Source organism: Syngnathus acus, chromosome 15 (genome assembly GCF_901709675.1).
Source record: "Syngnathus acus chromosome 15, fSynAcu1.2, whole genome shotgun sequence".
Lineage (NCBI taxonomy): Eukaryota > Metazoa > Chordata > Actinopteri > Syngnathiformes > Syngnathidae > Syngnathus > Syngnathus acus.
The window spans coordinates 11,146,405-11,168,231 of record NC_051100.1 but is presented as its reverse complement, the minus strand read 5'-3'; the positions used below and the strand labels follow the sequence as shown (position 1 = coordinate 11,168,231).

Genomic DNA, 21,827 nt, shown 5'->3' with positions numbered 1-21,827 from the left:
TGCTTTGTCTTTATGACGTGCTAAAAAGTTGAGCAGTTTAACGCGCTGCTGGAGACTTCCACACCGGGGCGCTGTCACCATAGGACAGAGTTGCGTGGACGCTCCGCTCGTCTTCTTCTGCGTCGAATCTGAGCTCTCTGCTTCTCCTTCTCCTGCTCCTCCTCAGCAGCACAGTCGCCATGGCGGACAGCGCGAGCGAGAGTGACACCGACGGCGCGGGCAGCAGCTCGGCCACCCCGATGTCGACTTGCGCCTCCAACTCGGGAAAGCCGAGCATCGTGATCTCCCAGTTTCGCCTGGAGGAGCTCACCAACCGACTGGCCTCACTACAGCAGGAAAACAAAGTTCTGAAAATCGAGCTGGAGACGTTCAAACTCAAGTGCAAAGCGCTGCAGGAGGAGAATCGGGACCTGCGCAAAGCTAGCGTCACTATTGTGAGTAGCTTTAGCCACTTAGCTCGCAGGCTAACATACATGATCGATATGATGCCGTTTGTCATGCAACTAGCCGTAGACGCTGTAGTTTAATCGTATCTTAAGTGCACAATTTCCACGCGTATTGCATGTCATGTGTGTGATTTATTGCCCAACACGCCCATCTGGCTCTCGTGTTATGTTATTTGGCTATGATGCTATGCTAAAGTAGCGTGCGTGCTAACGTCTCCGTTGGGGTTGGCTGACCAGCGGTTAGGCAGACAGCTAGTTTGGCTTTGTTTTGTTTCTTTAATACCCTCCTCCCTCCCCACCCTTGGCTAATCTTTGCTAACCTCAGCGTCCAAAGTCGCGTTGACACCTCACGGAGTCATTTATTAAATCGGCGTGAGCTGCTTGAAGAGGGAGGGGGGGGGGGGCTTAAGTCCCAAATGGGCGACACACACGCCAAGCGTACCGAAAAAACGTCGAGACACAGCTGCAGCATCGAGTCAAGTGTATTCAGCATTAGCCCTGACGAGGTGTGTAACTGATGCCGTATCGAGATGGGAAGTATGTAGGCCAAACTTTGCAGAGCAAAGCCAGGACGAGGCTCGTGTGTCTCCCCCGGTCGAGGTGAGCCTCGTCCTGGGTGTCTCCTCCGCTTGGCCCCGCCACTGAGTCATTCCACATTCCAGCTCGTATGAACGCATTGCCGAGATGATTAATTTGTGTGTTCTGCCTCCTGTTTCAACCCCCCTTTTGAGGCTCCTATTACTGCAATAACCCAGGAGCCATTAGGGCAAATTCTGTTGTTCTGTTTTGGATGCCAGTGGAAAAACAACAGTGAATCACCAGCTTGCCATTAAAACCTTTTGGCCGCCGTTCAGTTATACAACTCCACCCTGTTAGAGCAAATATCTTGGGCTGGATTGGCACGATTCAAGAGACTGCAGCACGGCAGTGGATGAGTGGCGAACAAGTCCGGCTCACAGGTCTGAGCTTAATTCAAATTGGTTTCTGACCATCGTGTGGACTTTGGGGCTTCCAAAGCAATGCACATTATGATTATTGGAGACTCTAAAGTCTCGTTGACCCTCACGAAACCAGTTGCGAAGCTTTTGTGAAGAATACAAACCCTCTAATGTTTATGACTGCCCATGTTCTCACTTTAAACCTCAAACAATGATCACAAACATTTCAGACTCATGGTACAACATAAATCTTAGCATGTAGAGTTGTCACGCTGCAGCATAATGTTTTCCTTTGTTTGAGAATGTCCTGCAGGCTTACCTTCTCCTGGAGCGTCATTACCTTGTTTTGGCTCTTTTGACTGTTTGCCAAAAAACGTTAAGAAGCCTGCGGCATCTTAGAGCAACACGAATAAAGCACAAAAATATTTGGTTAGGTGTGACAGGGTGTAGTTTTCAGCTAATAATTTTAGATCTCTCCTTTAGAAAAAAATTGTGGGAAAGATTCACAAGATACCTGTGCATGTATCGAGTACTGATATACCCAAAAGTAGTTGAGTTAGACCTTTCATTGCAATGCCTTTGTGAACCTCCCTTTCTTTGATGCACTTGTCCCGCAGCAAGCGCGAGCCGAGCAGGAGGAAGAGTTCATCAGCAACACCTTGTTCAAGAAGATCCAAGCCCTCCAGAAGGAGAAGGAGACCCTGGCTGTCAACTATGAGAAGGAGGAAGAATTTCTCACCAACGAGCTCTCCAGGAAGCTCATGCAAGTGAGTGGTGTGGCTGATGGAACATCTGCGCAATGCTACTTCGATGCCAAAGTCGTGCAGAGTGCCAGAGTTGCACTAAACATCAAAGGTCGGTTACTCTCTACAGGATAAAAAAAAAAAAAAGGCTCAGAGAAGACCAGAAATTAGACTGCCAGTGTTTTGTGTCTCCCTTTTATTGTACAGTCCTTGACTTCTAGTTATGCTTCTATGACAGTTGGATGGTAAATTGAAGCTCAGTAGACCTCTTCCCAAATTTTGTTTTATTTTAGTTTAGCTCAAAATAAAAGTGGAGAAATTGCAGCTCAAATGAAGTTTGTTTTTCTGTCACATGACAGTTGTCTTCAATTGCTGCCAACATTGGGCTTTTTGCCAGACCCTGGCGGTGGCCATCTCGTGCTCAACTAGATATGCTGCGCCATCCTCGGACTCACCTTGAGCTGGGATCGCATACTGAATCGCAGTGGTGGTGTGGCGGGGGGGTCACAATTGATTTGAATGACGTGAGCGCTGTAATTGATACATATGATCTGCGTGTAGTTGGGATCAGATTTTCCCTCCCGTTTGGAAGAAGCTAGAATGCCGTCCAAAGCTGTTTGCCTTGTGCCCTCTCGGTGCCGGTCGTTCCCCGTCAATTAGTTAGCGGTTTTCCTTGTAATGATGAGTCGTCTTTGCGTATATAATCGCTCCTTCTTGTTTATCTGCGTTATCTGCCTAATGCGGTCACCATGGTCACCACATCTGTCATTCTTCACAATGGACTCCATCGTGTTTTGCTAATGTCGTCATCGTTTACACTCTGGTGACTCATTGTCCGTCGCCTGTTTGTGCTTCTCTCTTCACACTTTCCCTTTATTTCTTCTCCCCCTCGTCTTAGCTCCAGCACGAGAAGGCTGAACTGGAGCAGCACCTGGAGCAGGAGCAGGAGTTCCAGGTCAACAAGCTCATGAAGAAGATCAAGAAGATGGAGAACGAGACCATCTCCAAGCAGCTGACTTTGGAGCAGGTTGGAAGCCATATAAATCTGTCTGCACGATCCTTGTGCAATAATCTTGCACATTTCCCAAAAATGAAAGTCGATGTTACGAGAAAAGCACAGCGCCCGTGTTACCAAATTGTTTTCAAGATGAATATTTTGTAAGAAATGGAACATTGAGGAAGTGAGTAAAATTATCTTGGAAAAAGAAAAACTCCACCCAAACTAGTTCAAACAACTTCACCCAAACAAAGCAACTAGTTGGCAAAAGTTTTCAAGCGTTGATCATGAAGTGTTCCTTTTTTGGTCCGTCGTGTCCTTGAGCAAGCACGCGGCCGAGCTTATCTGCACCAAGACCTTGAATGTACTGTACACATTCTCTGAATGTTTTTCTTGTTCCCGTCACTCCTCCAGTTGAGACGGGAAAAGATCGACCTCGAGAACACATTAGAGCAGGAACAAGAAGCTCTCGTCAACAGACTGTGGAAGCGGATGGACAAGCTGGAGGCAGAGAAAAGGTACTCACTGCTCACTCCAAGCGACAAGCGTCTTCAGTCACAACCTTGCTTTTCATTGGCCAGGATCTTACAGGAGAAGTTGGACCAGCCGGTGTCGGCCCCTCCATCCCCGCGGGACGTCTCCATGGAGATCGACTCCCCGGAGAACATGATGCGGCATATCCGCTTCCTGAAGAACGAGGTGGAGAGGCTTAAGAAAAGCCTGCGCACCACCGAGCTGCAACGTAAGCGGGCATTTCATAATCGAGTTTCAAACGTTCGTGGGGGCTGTGTGAAATGAACATAACTCAAATAATTGATATGATATGCAAAAATGACCAGCCCTTGAGTATTGTCCTAATTCCGCCAATTTCTAAATGGTAAATGGTCCATAGTCACTTCCCAATTCTATTTGTTGCTTTGCCTTTTTGTCTTATTAATGAAAGGTTAATTAGGCTGAACCTGTAAGCCTCTCCCATGATGCTTCTGTCTTTTCCGTTTCGGCCACTAGGGGGAGTGCCTAACTCAATCCTAAATCGAGGCAAGCCTGAGATGGCAAGACAGGCGTTTAGTTTGCTTTACGATGCAACAATGTGGCATTGGGCCGTCAACAATGTGGTTCGTCCCTGCGCAGACACAGAGAAGCGGGCGCAGTACATTGAGGAGGAGCGGCACATGAGGGAGGAGAATATCCGGCTGCAGCGGAAGCTCCAGCGGGAGATGGAGCGTCGCGAGGCGCTGTGCCGACAGTTGTCGGAGAGCGAGTCCAGCCTGGAGATGGACGACGAGCGGTACGAGACACTTTTGATTGCAAGATAACAGTTGCATGAAAATGATGATACTAGCAGGTACCGTTCTGATCATTTGAGAGGATGCCCCCCCCCCCCACATTACAAGGACATGTGCAACACTCTTACAACATGCCCCCAATTTCACACTAAAATTCCCAACAAATTACGTATTTATCCCCGTGTTGCGCTTTTCTTCACAAATTCAAAGCATTCCAACTTGAAGGCTCACATTCTGCATTTCAGCATTCTCATACCATCTCTACAAAAGTAATGCGTGATATCAAATTTTTTTTATATATATTTTTTTTAATTCACGCAATATCCAAGACATACAACGTGATACAACAAACAGTATTACACAGTCGGATGCGTGAAAGGTCACCCCAAGCAAGCTATTTAAAGCTTTTAATAGGGGGCCCGGTTTTCCATAAGTATCAGATATTGGCCAGATATCCTTACATTATGGACAACATACAGATATATAATAGACAATAGACAATAAACCCACAATAAGGCACAACAAGCAGTAGACACACAATAAATATACAAGTAATAGATAGTCTCAGTATTCTGGTTACACTGGATTTGATGTGAAGTGCAATTGCAACACCTGATAGCAAAAAAACAACAAAAACACATCAGCAGATTGTTAACCAAGTGGCGTTCATCCAACCTGAGCGTGTTGTGATTACTTTGTAGCCAAACTGTCGCGTTATGTAACATAATGACCCTAATAAAACTGGATGATGTGACCTGAGCACAGATAACATCGCGTTAGCTGTCAACATCTTTTTTTTTTTTTTTTTATGTTTTTTTGACTTGCTTCTTCAGGTACTTCAACGAGATGTCGGCGCAGGGCCTTCGAGCCAGGACGGTGTCCAGCCCCATCCCGTACACACCCTCCCCCAGCTCCAGCCGCCCCATATCCCCTGGTAAGATGACAATAAGTAACTTGTCAGAAACAGAAAGAAAGACGACTGGCATAAATGGACTTTATTATAAGCAATGAAAAGAATCCTGGCTGCACCATATCGAAATCTAGATCGTAAAGTTACCTCGTATCAGAGCCGTTTTTATGATTCTTGTCATTTGCTCGTGACGACGTTGACCTGCAGGTAGAGTCTTTGACCTCATCTTTGCACCGGAAATACCGAAATATAAATGTTTTATTTCTGGGCAGTCAGGCTTGATGAAGCCCGGCTAACATGCACACGCGTCATCCTGTTGAGCAACTTTGACTTCCCGCTACCGCAGGTCTCTCGTATGGTGGCCACACGGTCGGCTTCACCCCGCCGGCCACTCTGTCCAGAGCCGCCATCTCCCACTACAACACCCCCGCCCTGCACGTCCACGGAAGCTCCTCCCACTCTGTAGCGGTGAGACGGGCAGCCCACACGCACACGCCGATATTCTGCTTCATGTGTGTCATCGTTGTTGTGTTCCTTTCCATGCAGAGGCCCTCGCCGAGGAGAAGCACCAGCCCAGACAAATTCAAACGTCCGACCCCCCCGCCGTCCCCCAACACGCACTCAGGGGCCCTGCAGCCTCAGCCCCCGCTACCCCCGCCGGCCCAGCCCATGGTCCAGTCCATGTCCTCCCCGGCGGCCATGTCGCAGCACGCCGCCGCCTCTGCGCAGCCGCCTCCCTCCCAGCCTTAGCGCCGCACGCACGCGCACACACGTCTCCGCCTCGGGGCGCGCAAGGGCGCCCGACGGATGCCACGACGCCAAAACCGCAGCAGCTTCCGTCATTAGCGAGCTCTGGAAGAAGCGCTCAGAAGCAGCTTACAAAGTTTTTAAAGAGGAGAGAAGCGACGCGGCCGCGATGCCGAGCGGCCAAAACACACATGGCGGCATTTTCCTAATTGCTCTTCAAACGGAACAGAAGCACGGAAATATAATCGCTTTTGGGACTCGTCGGCCAATTATCCGTTCCGCCCTCCTGTCGTGTACACGTTTTGTTTTTTCCTTTGCTTTGTTTGGAACTTGAGCTGGTTGCAATTGTTGTTGTGGCGCTTTTCAGATAGCACAAACAGCACAGGCTTTATTTTGTTGTCATTTTGCGATAGATGGATGTTTGCCTCAGCAGATGGATGTATGGCCCTCTCTGTGGATGTGATCGATTGTTTTCTCGCCTTATCATGTGGCACTCGATTGCAGTAGTATGTGCCCCTCACCATCACTGCCCACACTACCCCTTCAGCCATTTGTCAGTTTCATCCGTTCACTCACGTTGTGTGAGAAGACCCCCAAAGAGGTCTTTATCATTGCGTATTCAACATGAAGCTCGCATCACCGTTCATTTTTGTTCCTGAATGCTCATTCAAGTCGATGTGGAAGGGGGAGGGGGTGTCCTCCCTGAGGATGCACACTGGTACATAAACCACAGATAAATGTCGCCTTGAAGGTGTTAAATAACAATGTAGTCTGAGGTGTTAGTCATGTACTCTTTGCTCTTCTCTCTCTGGTGTATTTCTCAATGCTTTATCATCATCAGATAATGGCAAAAAAAATTGAAACAAATCACACATTGTGCTCTTTACACTAAATATACATACTGCTAAAACATTCTCAATGAATGGTACTGTCAAACTAAATTTCTATGTATGATTAAAATCTCTTGAGATGAAAGCTTTTGCTTTTCCATTTGTGATACGCAACTTTTTCTTGTCGATATAGTCGTGGAGATGTCGAGCAGGTGGACCTCGCTGGCAGTGAACATCTCAAGTAACCCACTGGGGAGAATCTGATTTGATGTTTGTGCCGTCTTCAGTTTTTCTCCTTCCAAGAAACTTTGGTTTCAACTCCCCCGAAGGCACCTTTGTTTTTGTTATCAACCCTCTACTCATCTTACCATGATGTACACCAGCAACCTTTGTGGGCGGGGTCCGCTCCTCCAGGCCCCCCGTCGGCTGCTGTGAAACATCTTCAAGGTGACTGTTTGCCTTCAGTAACACACACCGATCCCACCATCTTGTCTTTCTGTTTTTCTTCTCAAGCGTGTGATCTGTGTTCTCTTCCAGTGACTGTTGCCGTGGAGGGGCTACCTGTTCTGACGCCCCCTATGGGTGAGAAAAGCAAGACACAGCGGCTCGTGTGTCACTACCAGGAGAGATGGTCAAGATCATGTAACAGGAGAGCGCTGATGTATGCGCACTAGAGTTTAGTTGACCCGAATTGTGAGCTTGCATCAGATACAAGTGGAACAATACTTATTTTGTGCATCAAGATGTTTCAAATTAAACAATTAGCCGACCTCACACGAGTTTCGAAATGTATTTTGGTTCAAGTGTTACGACATATCAAACTAACAACTATTTGGTTTGTCACTCCCCTAATATTCCCCATAAGTTACAACTGCTTTTGAATTGCCAAAATGTTGGCAAAATATGCTCATGAAATCCTTCCTTCAAAATGACAGTACGTCCATTCACCGCCGCCCCCCTCCAAATAAATTTTTTAACTGTTCTGTGGTCCAAGTTTTTTTTTTTTTTGGTAGTCATGCGGCCGTATGACTTGACAGCCTTTCACGACCTTCGTGAGGTCACAAATCGTGGGAGAGTCGCAGGGGTACTCGGCCTGATGAAAGCCACAAAGCCGCACGGTGTGTGTGGTGAAGATAAAATTCCTCAGCATCTTTGCCACTTCCACGGCGGCGCTTTGCTCCATTTTCCAGAAAAGAATTAGGCCTTGTAATCCCCCTTCTGCCAGTAAATTACAGGAGCAACAAGAGGCATTGCTCACGCTGGCATTATAGTGAATTGTTGCCTTAGACCAGTTCCAACCAGATGGGGAGGGGAGGGCCAGGCGTGATGTGTGGGAACCTGAGGAAGCGCTTAAAACAGTAGAAGCGCCCGTCAATCATCAGCAAAACATAAAAGGTGTAGTACCCGTCAATCATCAGCAAAACTAAAAGGTGTATTCTTGTTCCTAACAATAAATAGCTGTTAGCTGTTATTACAGGATCTAAAGTTTCTGGTGATCTAACAAAAATTGTTATAACGTTTAAATCACCATCCTGTTAGCTATTATTACAGGATCTAAAGCTCCTGGTGATGTAACAAAAATTATTATAACATTTAAATCATAATCCCATACAAGTCAAGTATCAAGATGGAATTTCCTCTCATCAACAGGCTTCTGTCAAGATCATAAAGATAAGCTGTTTTATATTCATGCTGGCCTTTGGAAATTGGCCTATATATTTGTCAGCTCGAGCTCCTTTACAACTTCCCAGTTTGCACACGTACAAGTGCAACTTCATGACCCCGGACATCACCCCCCTCCCAATTTCTGGTTTACTAATATTTCTTTAAGCGTCTATCAGGTAAAATAATATTAAATTATTTATAAAAGGTGAGTCGCGGCGCTTTTCTTTTTTTTTTTTTCTTGGCTCATAAAAAGGCATCCGTGTGCGAACTGGCCGGCGGGAACAGCTTCCAACCGGTTTGCTCACTGGCCACAAAGCGGCCAGGAAACAAGAAGAAGGCGGAGGTGCAGTGCGCTGATGCTCAGCGTCTAGTCGACACCTCCTCTCACCCAAAAAAAAAAAATAAATCTTCCCTCTCTACTAAAACGCACTCAGGAGGCTCTCCATCCTACATGGAAAGTTGCCGCGGAGGAGCGCGCATCACCGCCGCAAGCACCGGCTGCTGTTGATCTGAGGTGAGCGCATACCGCATTTTTATAAGCAACAAGGGGGGAATTGTTGACATGAACTCGTTGCTATTCGTCTCCGACGGTTCCACTACGTTCATATTGCGTGTGATTTAACTAATTGTGACGTACGACAGAAAGGCTGCACTGTTGGCATTGCGTTGTAAACAAAGCGCGCCCGCTGCTGCTGCTGCTGTTGATGCTGCAGTGGTTTGATGCACTTGCTCACAAACGAACAGGCTGCGATGAAAGGTAGAGAAAGGCTTGTCAAATGAACTTCATGAAAGAAGGGCAGAATGAAGGAAGCAAGGAAGGATGTGTGAAAGGACAGAAGATGACACAAGAAAGGAAGGACGGTGTGACTCCAAGCTTCTTACTCAAGATTCAAGATTCAAGAGTTTTTATTCGCCATGTTTGAGCGTGCCAAACAAGGAATTTGACTTCGGTAAAACACACCCTCTGTTCAACATATAGGTGACTAACAACACTCAGGAAATGTGAATAATGGCAAAAACAGTGTAGACAAATTCAAAAGGTGTGAAGAGCAGGATGTTATTGCACAGTAATGCCTCTGAGACTCTATGAGTGGTGTGAGTTCATCAGAGCAACAGCCTGGGGGAAGAAGCTGTCTCGGTGTCTGCTGGTTTTGGCGTACCGAGCTCTATGACGCCGTCCGGAGGGGAGTAGTTCAAACAGACCGCAACCTGGGTGAGAAGGGTCTGTAGAGATGTTCCTTGCACGTTTCCTGGTCCTGGACAGGTACAAGTCTTGGATAGATGGGAGGTTGATTCCAATGATCTTTTCTGCAGTCCTGATTGTCCGTTGCAGTCTGTGCTTGTCTTGTTTGGAGGCTGATCCAAACCAGACAGTGATGGAGGTGCAGAGGACAGACTGGATGATGGCAGTGTAGAAGGTCTTCAGAAGCTCTCGGGGCAGGTTGAACTTCTTGAGCTGTCTCAGGAAGTACAGCCTCTGCTGGGCCTTCTTCCGGACAGAGTCGATGTGGCCGGTCCATTTCAGGTCCCGAGAGATTGTGGTTCCCAGGAACTTGAAGGTGTCTGTGGAGAGAATAGTATTACTGCGGATAGTGAGGGGTAAAAGTGGTGAAGGGTCTCGCCTGAAATCCACTGTCATCTCCACGGTCTTGAGCGGGTTCAGCTCCAGATGGTTTTGGTTGCACCAGTGGACCAGCCGCTCCACCTCCTGTCTGTACGCAGTCTCATCACCGTCCTGGATCAGTCCGATGAGAGTGGTGTCGTCTGCATACTTCAGGAGCTTCACAGGAGAGTCATCTGAGGAGAAATCATTGGTGTAGAGAGAGAGAAGAGCAGTGGGGAGAGGACGCACCCCTGAGGGGCTCCAGTATTGGTGGTCCGGGTGTCAGATGTGATGCCCCCCAGCCTCACACGCTGTCTCCTGTTGGTCAGGAAGCTGGTGATCCACTGACAGGTGGGGGCAGGCACCGCAAGCTGGATGAGCTTCTGTTGGAGGATGTCAGGAGCGATGGTGTTGAACGCCGAGCTGAAGTCCACGAACAGGATCCTGGCGTACGTTCCTGGGGTGTCCAGGTGGTGCAGGATGTAGTGCAGTCCCATGTTGACCGCATCATCCACTGACCTGTTTGCCCGGTAGGCAAACTGGAGGGGGTCAAGCAGGGGGCCCGTGACCTCCTTCAGGTGGTTCAGCACTAACCTCTCGAAAGATTTCATGACCACAGATGTCAGTGCGACGGGTCTATAGTCATTCAAACCTGTGATGGCGGGCTTCTTGGCCACTGGAACGATGGTGGAGCTCTTGAAGCACGAGGGCACCTCACACAGCTCCAGAGAACGGTTGAAGATCCGTGCAAAGGTGGGCGCCAGCTGTTCAGCGCAGACTTTCAAGCAGGAAGGTGACACGCCGTCTGGGCCCGGTGCCTTCCTGGTCTTTTGTCTCCGGAACATCTGGCGCACTTCCTCCTCGCGGACCTGGAGTGCGGGCGCGGCCTCTGCAAGAGAGGGAGTGGGTGACAACGATGATAGAGGTGTGGACAGAGCAGTTGTGGGGAGAGGTGAGTATGTAGATTGTGCTGCAGGAAGTCCCGTTGTGTGGGACGACCGATCAAACCTGCAGTAGAACTTATTCAGCTGGTTAGCAAGCCTTGGGCTCTCCACAGGACGGGGGGTTCGTTTCTTGTAGCCCGTGATGCTCTGCAGACCTTTCCACACTGTTGAGGGATCAGGATTGGCAGAGAGGTGTCTCTTCAGGTTCTCCCCGTAACACCTCTTGGCTTTCCTGACCTCTCGGTTCAGTGTGTTTCTGGTCTGCCTGTACAGGTCGCGGTCGCCGCTTCTGTAGGCCTCCTCCTTGACTTTGCGCAGCCTCCTGAGGTTCGGTGTAAACCAAGGTTTGTCGTTGTTGTACGTGCAGAAGGTCTTAGTCTGCACACACAGATCCTCACAAAAACTGATGTATGATGTGACAGTGTCAGTGAGTTCATGCAAGTCTGAAGTTGCAGCTTCGAAAGCTCCCCAATCGGTGCAGTCAAAGCAGGCTTGGAGGTCCTGCCTTGACTCCACTGTCCACTTCCTCACAGTCCTCACCACAGGCTTAGAAGTTTTTAGTTTCTGCCTGTAGGCCGGGATCAGATGAACTAGACAGTGGTCCGAGAGTCCTAAAGCTGCACGAGCCGCAGAGTGGTATGCATCCTTGATCACGGTGTAGCAGTGGTCCAGAGTCTGTGCCCCTCTGGTGGGACACGTTACGTGCTGTCTGTATCTGGGGAGTTCGTGTGCGAGGTTCGCCCTGTTAAGATCACCCAGAACAATGATTAGTGAGTTTGGTAGAAGTTTCTCCATGTCTGTTACCTGGTCAGCCAGCATCTGCGTGGCTTCACTCGCACGTGCGTGTGGCGGGATGTAAACAGCCGCCATGACGATCGAGGAGAACTCCCGTGGTGAATAGAACGGCCGGCAGTTTATGAAAAGTGTTTCTAGGAGAGGGCTGCAAAACTCTCAACACCGTGACATCAGTACACCAACGTTCATTAATGTAGAAACAGAGACCACCTCCCTTTGATTTTCCGGAGAGCTCCGCGCTGCGATCTGCTCGCGTTAGCCTGAAGCCCGCTAGCTCCACGGCGTGGTGGGGCGTTCGTTCGCTCGTTACTCGAGCCTAGAGGTCTAAATTTAAAACCTTAACCCTTGCTAAAAACACCAATAAAACCCTATTTGCAAGCCTTACTTTCAAAACCTTGCCCTATCTTAAAACTCCTCGAAAGTGTCATGGTATTTAGCGGTTGTTTTGGCCCACATGCAGAACACACTCAGGAGACCAAGGGGCTCTATAAATGTTTATTGAGGTGGGTAGGAAATAGCCAAGCTGAGGGTCCGGGATAGGAGCAACAGAGCTGGTCGTCCGAAGGTGGAGTGAGCGAAGTGCTGCCAGGGAGGGGTGGAATCTGTCGGGAGGTCAGCGACGGATCCAGGAGCTGGAAGACAGCAATAGATCTTCTTAGATGTCACGATAAGAAAGCGGCGGAGGACGAACGGGCATACCGGAGTGCCAGGGTACACGACGAAAGCGAGCAGGGTGGATGAAAGCGTGAACACAAGGGCGTGGAGGTGACCAACAATGGCAAACACTCAGGTGAGGAGTGGCTGGCTTGATCTGCAACATCTGTGGATCCTCAGCCACCCCGCTCACGGACGCCACCTTAGACAGAAGAGGAGAAGGCTCCCAGACCCTGACAGAAAGCCTCATTTTGAAACCTTAACCGAATCATTCAAAACCATAACTTGAAACTCTAACCCTCCTTTTGTCTTGAATCCCTAATTTGAAACCCTAATCCGGTTTAATGTTGAACTTCAAATTCCCTGCCACGACTGTAACTGAAAAGGCTTGCAATGAAGTTGCTACAGATGAGAATTTGTGTGTGACAGTTTTCTGGAACGCTTTAAAGAATGTTGGAATTTTGAAAGAGGAATTTACCAAATGAAGCTGTAGTTGTACTAAGTTCATTTTGTTTTTACTTGTTAATCAGCGGAAGTACAAGCCGAAACATGTCAGGCAATGCACCTAAAATAATTTGTTTGCGATAAAAGAACCAGTGAAGCAAATGAAGCTGTGTTTAGTAAATGTAATCAAATAAAAATGTTGGCCAGTCACTGCAGCAGACCTCCGTCCTCACTCTTAACTTTCCTCTACTCCAAGGTGCGGTTTTAAGCACAAAAGCGCACTGACTTTGTCCTCGGGACACAACTCGGTGGCAGCCTCAAAATGTGTATTTTGCAAAAGATGCTGACTAATTGACCCCCCCATCCACCCACACAGGAAGCCCTTCCTCACTCGGTGGGCAGCAGCAACATGGCTTCCAGAGTGCTGGATGGCGGCTGGGGATGGGCCATTGTGGTGGCCTCCTTTCTGGCCCAGCTGCTGGCCTACGGCTCCCCGCAGTCAGTGGGCGTCCTCTACCCTGAGTGGCTGCACACCTTCCAAGAGGGCAAAGGCATGACGGCCTGGGTGGGCTCCCTGGTGGCCGGAGTGGGCCTCATTGCTAGTGAGTGGCCTTCTTTGGAATTTGTCAGCACCTCCATAACAAAAACAAATCATTTCCCCTGCTTCTCTTTGCAGGTCCCGTGTGCAGCGCTTGTGTGGACAACTTTGGCGCTCGCCCCGTCACCATCTTCAGCGGCGTCATGGTAGCCGGCGGCCTGATGCTCAGTGCCTTCGCGCCCAACGTCCAGTTCCTCATTTTCTCTTACGGCATTGTCGTCGGTAAGCGGCCGGGAATGCCTTTAATGTCAAGGAGGTCGCATGAGCGGCTTAATCTTTTTTCTTCTCACAAGTCGGATAATCATTTGAAGTGGCCGCAATTACGTAAGACGGGAGCTGATTACAGCTAATAAATGAGCATCATGATAAAAGACAGCAAGCATTTGTTTGACATGAGGACTGAAAAATAATCAGGGTTCCTGCGTGACCTTTTATTACCCCAACCGGCCACCTGTTCTGGCACATGTAATGGAGCGTGCATAACATGGCACAGAGTGGTCGCCATGCATATTTCAAGACAGTCATTTCTTGATAGCACGTGTAGCGTATTTACAGCTGGTTTTTTGTGTCAGCCATGTCATGTGTTTTTCCTACTCATCGAAGGTCCTGCCTTCTTGTGTCCCCCGCACGTAGGTCTTGGCTGCGGTCTCGTCTACGCGGCCACCTTGACAATCACCTGTCAATATTTTGACAAGAGACGCGGGCTTGCCCTCGGCGTGGTCACCACAGGTAACGCTACCGCCGCCACCTGTTGCTCTGAGTTCAACTTCTCTTTACTTTACCGCTTGCATGTTTGCACGTATGCGCCGCTGCTTAGCAACCGTGTATAGCTTCGCGGGAGTGCAGCACTTGCAGTCTTCTGGGAAGTTTTGGGAAGGATGTGCCAAAAGTGCGCAAGTTTAGCTGGCATTGCCCCACTGCAGTGCTGATTTTTGAACGCTTTGCAAAAATGCTAATTTGGTGCAGGCTGGAAGAAAAGGATTTCTTCACATCCCTTCTAAGACTGCAGTCAACGTTTTCCTGATGAGTTTCCTTTCGACTAGTGTTCATTAGTTATCTCATCAATCACTTTGTACAGGCCAAAACGTGGATGGCCTCCAAAGGGGGCCGTGCCCAAAGCTTCAAAATAGCAGATAATTGGTGGACGGTGACGCCACCTGAGCGCTGTTCGCTTCCTGTATAAAGTCCACATCCACACCCAGCAAACTCAGGATGTTATTGAAGCTGCAGTGCTATCACATTTTTATGCTTACTATTCATTATTCAGCGTTACACAATCGATCGCTTCCTCCCTCATTCCCAAAACAAGCTTATGAGGTTAAACTTCAATGTTGGGTTGGGTGAATAGAGATACCAGGTATCGGTATTGGCACCGAGCCTTATTTCAAAGGATCGGTACTCATGACGTTGGCCGATACCAATATTGTTCGCCCTTGTATAACCGTTTTACGATTAGGAAGTAGAAATTAGAAGAATAGAAAATTGCCATTAATTCCATGTAATTTGAAGGAAAACTTATACTGAGTCTGTTAAAAAAATATCAGCCAGGGAGGAATTTTATGAATAAAAAAAAACCAGAACATTCTGAAGGATACTTCCCACCCTGGCCACTCCCTTTTCAAACTGTTGCCATCAGGCAGACGCTACAGATCAGTTAGGTCAAGGACTAGCAGATTCGCCAACAGTTTTTACCCGACAGCAGTAGTCACATTAAATGCCGCTAAAAAAAATGATTGTCTGTGTATGTTCTTCTGTGGGTTTTTAGCTTGTATTTTTTATCTTTTTATTCTATTTATTTTTTTATTTTATGCGCTGATCGGTTGGCACTTTTAAATTTAGTTGTACATGTGTGACAATGACAATAAAGATCGATTCTATTCTATTCTAAAAGTGCTAGTGGTATCAGTTGTTGGTATCGGTGACGACTCAAGAACCGAATACTCGTACAGGATGACTAGCGAACAGGATAGGCTCCAGCTCGGCCTGAAGAAGGTGGATGACTGAATATCCAACCAACTCACAGTCAATATCTCGACGGTGTCTCCATTCCAGGCACCAGTGTGGGAGCCTTCATCTACGCCACGGCTCAGAACGAGCTCATCGTGCTGTACGGCCTAGACGGCTGCCTCTTGATCATCGGCGCGCTGGCGCTAAACCTCATGGCCTGCGCCGGCTTCATGAGGCCCCTCAACATGCCGGGCTACTACCTCAAACAGAGGGCGGCCCTGGAACGCAACACGGAGCAGCAGCTCTTTGAAAAGCCCCAGCCGGACGACCTGAAGACGGCGCCGGGTTCAACGGCGTGTGCTCAGGACAAAAGCCTGATGGCGAAGGAGCTTCTCATCACCACCGACGGCATTCGGGTAGAGACAAAGAGGAGCGGCTTCCTGGCTCGGCTGGGCATCATGAGAGTCATCAAGAAGAAGAGGATGGCCTACTCCAAGTACATGAGCTCCATGCACAAGCTCCTGCACGAGGAAGGCATGGTGGCCTTCTGCATCGGTGTCTTCCTGTTCAGCCTGGGAGCGTTCCCTCCCGTGCTCTTGATCGAGGACGTGGCGCAGAGCCAGGGACTCATCGAAGAAGTCAGCGTCATTCCACTGGTGTCCATCGGAGCCATCGCAACGTGCGTGGGCAAACTGGTGCTGGGTGTCCTGGTGGACATCAGGTGGATCAACAGCATCTACCTGTACGCCTTCACCATGTTTGCGGGAGGCGTGGCGCTCTTGCTCATCCCCGTCACTAAAAGCTACTTGGGACTGCAGATCCTCTCCGCCATCCTGGGCTTCTTCTCTGGAAACTGGTCCATCACTTCGTACATCACCACAAAGATAGTCGGCTTGGACAGACTCACGCAAGCCCACGGGATCGTCATGTTCTTCGGTGGATTTGGAATCATGCTGGGACCACCTGTTGTTGGTAAGTAGGAAGTAGAGTGAGAACTCCCCAAGAACTGGATCCAGATTGGTTGAATTTTCCAGGAACCCCCCTCACTGTTTGCCTTTCATCCCCTCTCAGGCTGGTTCTTCGACTGGACGCAGTCTTACGACCTGGCGTTCTACTTCAGCGGGAGCTGCGTGTTGCTGGGAGCGCTGGTTCTCTTCCTGCTCACGCTGCCTTGCCGGAACAGGAAGGCCACGTCCGACAAGGACCGAGCGGACGTCCAGTTCACCAGCAACTGCGACAAAGTGGCCTCTGTCGCGTGAATGCTGGCACGTTGGGGAAACGCGCCAGCACTTGCTCAGCACCTTCGAGCACAAGCACGGTTTGCCCTCTTTTCTGCTGCCAGGTTTGCGTGCACCAAAATACTTTCCAGAGCCAATCCAGGCCTTTCCTCCCAAAACCATGCCTGCATTTCTCAGGTTCATGCCAAACTCACAAAGTGTACTGTGGGCGGCCATCTTTATTTTTTAGCCTCACTGATCTAGGCAGACAGCTAGAAATGCACAAACAACCTTCAAGAATTAAGGAGACTGTTTTTTGTTCATTTGTTCTGAAGCAACAAGATGTTTTTGTATGTACACCCGAATTCCAAAAGCATCAATGATAGACAATGCCTATTGACGCGAAATGCCTATTTGAACAATGCACAGGCCTTGCTTTGTTCTTAATCAAGTTTTTACTTTTCATAACTGTTTATCACAACATGAGCTACAATCGCACAATCCACCAAGCTCCAATACAAGAGCTGGGCCAAAAAGATAATAACGCTCAGTATTTTAACAATATTTACGTATCAATGTTGTGTTTCAACTTTCTTTTACTGCCCTGGAGTGTGCAGGCGTGCCTAATCCGTTTTTAGGATCAGCAAGTAAAACCTGATGTTGTTTTCATGATTTTGTCCATTTGTGGCATAATTATGTTGACCTGCCGGGCTGGTCCTTTTTCATGCAGTTTTTGTATGTTGTGTGTTGTCTGTGCATGCACACAATGTGAAGGTTTATGCGTTGTTTGATGCGCTTTTATGCTAGCCTAGTTAAGTCCTATGTAGCACTGACTTTAATATGCACCTGGCTGTAGAGCTGTTAGTCGACATGTTTTAAGTTAGAACTGTGTACGTCATGCAATCACACGTAGACTTTGAGAATCATTGAATGTTGTTCAAGACACCGCTAAAAATAGTTGTTATTTTTGGGGGCATTTTGTGTCTGTCCAAGTTGCAGACATGATGCAACTGACACTGATTTTGCATAAAGACAGTTATGCCTGTTTTCTAACAGTTATATCTACGTATTTTATTTGTTATTTTGTATGCATTGAGCCAATAAAATATGTTTTCAATACTTTGTATGCACTTCTTTTATGCAGTGTAGGCTATGGATGGATACTAGTCCGCCAATATAGCAATTTGATTCTTGTTCACACATTTATAATGGATTAATGGTAAACATGTCTTATCTCACAGTTGACAGATTGCACAGTTTGGCTTTCATGAGGTCTTTCCAGGTACTCCAGCTTCCTTCCGTCTCAGCCCCAAAACAGACTAATGTAGACTAAATTGACAGAACTGTTGGTATTTTGTTTACCTAATTATTTATGCACATAGGTCAAATTATTAGTGCAGATTTGTGCACGGTTTGGTTTATTTATGTCATATGATGGCTGCTGACAGACGATGTGGGCGCGGCCAATGACGTCAGATACACGGAAGTAGATGACCACAATAAAGTGTGTTGTTTAAAGAAAACGCCTGGCATGACGTGATTTTAAAACATGTACATCGACGCAATGCTCTTACGTGTAAATAAATTGACTATACAAAATCAATCGGTAGGTCATTATTTACGTTTCTTCTTAAACCCGGAAGTTGTAAGCATTCAAAACGACGCACAAGCAGTTCCGTCACGCCTCCAGCCGTCCCCTAATACTAAGAAATTGCAATACAAGCAATCGCTCTGCACACCCAGTATTGTATTTGCTTTACTTTAAAACCAACAGCAATCAATTGTATTAGTTATTCAAACTCTAAAATATAATTGACTTGAGAAAACAAGCGCGCGGAGCGATCGCTACGTCACGTCAATATGTTGCATTATTTTCCTCCGCCAGTCTTTTTGTTTGTACAGCCAAAGTTGGCCTCATTAGTTCGTCCCTAATCCAAATTTAATGGCTGTCGTGAATTATAATTAGTTGAAGTACACATTCAAAGTGTAATAGAAAAGTCAGCAGTTGTCTTACATCAGGCAACCCTTTCTGAGACCAAATGGAAAACAAATGGAAGGAATGACATAAATACCAACAAGGTCAAGTGCTTGACTTGCCCGCCCATCTGGCTATAACATGGGAGGGAAACTTTCATTATTCTCTGTAAGTAAATTCTTAAATCGTTTATCAAATTGTCAAGTGTTGGCAAATAAATGTTGGGAAAACCTCATCAAATACAAAATCTGTTGTTGCAATGCATCGCTCCCCTTTCAGCATGAGAGGTCTTCGTCATTAAGGATGCGGTTTAGTATTCATTTCAACCGAGATGGATCTGCTCCTGTCTGCCGGGTCCCAAAATCTGGAGTGGCGGCTAAGTGTGTGTTTGGCGTTTCCTTACAGACGCTAAGACAAAATGGGAAAACAGTCAACGGCATACCGCTTGTCTTACGGGATATGGTAGAGTTCTTGGAGAAAAATGGTAACTGATACACGCACCCTCTGACAAATTGTCTTATTCTGTCTTGTAACTCCGTTTGCTTTTGTAATCAGCGATGGACTATGAGGATCTTTTTCGCGGGGGCTGCTCAGTGGTGAAGATCCACCAATTGAGGCGACGGTTGGATCATGGCGAGAAAGTCAAACTGGAGCTGGAACACGTGAACACCGTGGCTTCGCTCCTCAAGCTCTTCTTTCAACAGCTGCCCGACCCAGTCGTCCCAGAGTACCAACGCAGACTTCTCGTCCAGACCTTCAGCGGTACAATACGTCTTCTAGGTTGATTAAAATAAAAAAGTGTTTGGAACATTGACAGAGAGATTCTCCCTTCCCATTAGCAAAAACCGAATTTTGCTCATTTCTCCAATGCCCATCCTGAGATTGTAAGACTTAAAAGTACATTTTTGTCCTTTTACATGTTCTCCCCTTAGGCAATACGGACGAATACGAGTTGACCCTGTCCTTGAAAAAACACCTTCGCCGCATCCCGGACGACCACCTCATCGTCTTGTTGTACATCGCCAACTTCCTTTCCAGAGTGGCGGCTTGCAGCGAGTTGAACCGCATGACGGTGGACAGTCTGGCCACCATTTTTGGACCTTGCATCTTTCAGTGAGTTGTTACGGGCCCGTGTAACGCTTCCACACTTGTGATGTGTGTGTGCTGATTCCACTTTGCATGAGTTTGAACATGATTCATTTTGCACACAGCCACACCATCTCAGTTGTTTAGTTTCACCTTTCCTCCTGAAATTATTGATTTATAGCTCAAAAACTTGGCATTCCAATAGGGGTGTGTAAACTCTTTTCTATCCACTGCACATACTAATAACTAAACGTCGCCGTTGAGATCCTGATCGTCGCCTTGAGTCATTTGAATTCACGTATTGGTGATGTTAGAGCAATTACGGGCAAATAGCAGCTTCTCAGCCACTTTTATGCTTGGCTGGCTTGTTGCCATGGCGACTCCCTCATAACCTCATTAAACGGTTTATAATATTGGCAGCGACAGTAAAAGGAGCAAAATCCCAGCAGCAAAAATGTGACGTTTAGGATGTCTGCCTCACAGTTGTGATCTTAAAGCTGGATCATGTAGGCTTGAAGTGGCTAGTTGAATGTTTATTTAAGCTTTGTCTAAACCAGTTGGCCAGTTAAGAACCGTTTCTCAATCTGTGAAAGTCTCCCAGCTGACTTTGCACATGCACAACAGGATACCAAGGCTGCTATTATGCTAGCATGAAGAGTAAAGTATTGCCAAAAGCGCACATCAACTATCCATCGACATATTTTGTATAATGTTGATGACCTAATTATTACTCTACAACTCAGGAAATGTTTAAATAAATAAATGAATAAATAAATAAATAAATAAAAAGGCACGTTTCACTTATAGTGCTGCATATCTCAAGGCACCACTGTCCAATCCAATGACGCGTCTATACATGATCCCTTCCCTCCACTAGATGGCAGTGTTTCACAAAGTCTTTTCCATTCGCAGCGTTCCCGCCGGTCCTAAGATGCTAGAGGAGCACAACGTGTGCAACACCGTGTTGGTCCATCTCCTCAGGAAGCACAAAATCATCCCACTGCCCACCGGCATGTCTCGCCCACCTTCCCCGTCATCCTCCAACCCCTTCTGAGGTGACCTCTGAACTTCTCACCGATGTCGGAAAACGCTATCGAAGCAAAAGCTCAACAATGTGATCTTCTGATCCAGCCATAAATGGTGTCAAGTGATTTGTTTGAATGGTAGCGCCGGTGTGTGGCCTTCTTGCAGCTCTTTTGGGAGTCAACTTGCGTGTATTGTTTACTTGGGCTTCTGGCTTTAATTGAAGGCGGCGAGTGAGCCGCTCTGCCTCCAGGAAGTCGCTCGTTGACTACGAAGTGCTCATCATGCGTGCACTTTCCTCGCTAATGGAAGCTCCCTCATGTCAGCTGTATGCTTGACTGCCAACCGTGTAGAAGGAAAAGTATCTTGTCGGTGAAACGAACGTTTGCTTCCAATGCACGCCGGGTCATGTTGATTTTCTTCACCTTTAAATTGTCGAACAGGTTAAAAACAATCATGGACAAACAGTCCCACTTTTTTTTATCTTTTCAGCATGATGAGCAAGTGGTTAGCTCGTCTGCCTCACAGTTTTAAGGTTCTGATGTAGGAATTAATTTACACCTTCAGAGTCATGATGGATTTTATAATCCTACGCTGCAGTCAACCGTGGACAAACCATTTTTTGTCTTTATTTATGTTCTCATACTTGCTCATATAACCACTGATGGTGATCTTGAAAGCACCTTCAATTGTAAATTAGATTTTTGACGGGAATGCTAATCTATTTGAGACTGAGACATGGATAAGGTGAAATTTTACATCTTCCTTCAAATGTCGTGAACTGAAGTGGGCTGTGTACTTGTTCTGAGCAATTTGGAATGATGTCAGTTGAAGTAGTTGGTGTCTGATTTGCGTGACAAAACAAGTCATGTCACTCTGCTAAAGTTTGCTCCCAAGTTGTCTGTTCCACTCCAAAAAGCCCGGCTGACATTGTTGTTTGCGTCCTCGCCGACGTGATGCGATTGTCCTCCTTTGCACC

At 47.3% G+C, this 21,827-nt stretch overlaps 3 protein-coding genes across 4 annotated transcripts; all 3 read left to right on the top strand.

Annotated features, from left to right (window-relative positions):
• The first annotated feature begins 147 nt into the window (after positions 1 to 147).
• On the top strand, positions 148 to 7,047 carry LOC119134852 (coiled-coil domain-containing protein 6-like). Its single transcript, XM_037271990.1, has 9 exons — positions 148 to 434; positions 2,002 to 2,151; positions 3,026 to 3,154; positions 3,539 to 3,642; positions 3,706 to 3,866; positions 4,256 to 4,412; positions 5,244 to 5,344; positions 5,667 to 5,788; positions 5,867 to 7,047. The coding sequence occupies exons 1-9, from the start codon at positions 180 to 182 to the stop codon at positions 6,068 to 6,070; spliced, it is 1,383 nt and encodes a 460-aa protein (XP_037127885.1). The 5' UTR covers positions 148 to 179; the 3' UTR covers positions 6,071 to 7,047.
• A 1,796-nt stretch (positions 7,048 to 8,843) lies between these two features.
• On the top strand, positions 8,844 to 17,886 carry LOC119135086 (monocarboxylate transporter 9-like). The gene is made up of 6 exons (XM_037272435.1): positions 8,844 to 9,076; positions 13,379 to 13,604; positions 13,679 to 13,822; positions 14,234 to 14,329; positions 15,653 to 16,519; positions 16,619 to 17,886. Exons 2-6 carry the CDS (start codon positions 13,412 to 13,414, stop codon positions 16,804 to 16,806), a joined length of 1,488 nt encoding a protein of 495 aa, XP_037128330.1. The 5' UTR covers positions 8,844 to 9,076; positions 13,379 to 13,411; the 3' UTR covers positions 16,807 to 17,886.
• A 581-nt stretch (positions 17,887 to 18,467) lies between these two features.
• On the top strand, positions 18,468 to 21,506 carry LOC119134836 (protein FAM13A-like). Of its 2 annotated transcripts, none has more exons than XM_037271907.1 (5): positions 18,468 to 18,907; positions 19,145 to 19,223; positions 19,295 to 19,501; positions 19,672 to 19,852; positions 20,738 to 21,506. In XM_037271907.1, exons 1-5 carry the CDS (start codon positions 18,881 to 18,883, stop codon positions 20,877 to 20,879), a joined length of 636 nt encoding a protein of 211 aa, XP_037127802.1. In that variant the 5' UTR covers positions 18,468 to 18,880; the 3' UTR covers positions 20,880 to 21,506. The 2 variants fall into 2 exon arrangements, with proteins under 2 accessions (XP_037127802.1, XP_037127801.1); XM_037271906.1 differs by having other exon boundaries at positions 19,019 to 19,223.
• The last annotated feature ends 321 nt before the right edge of the window (positions 21,507 to 21,827 follow it).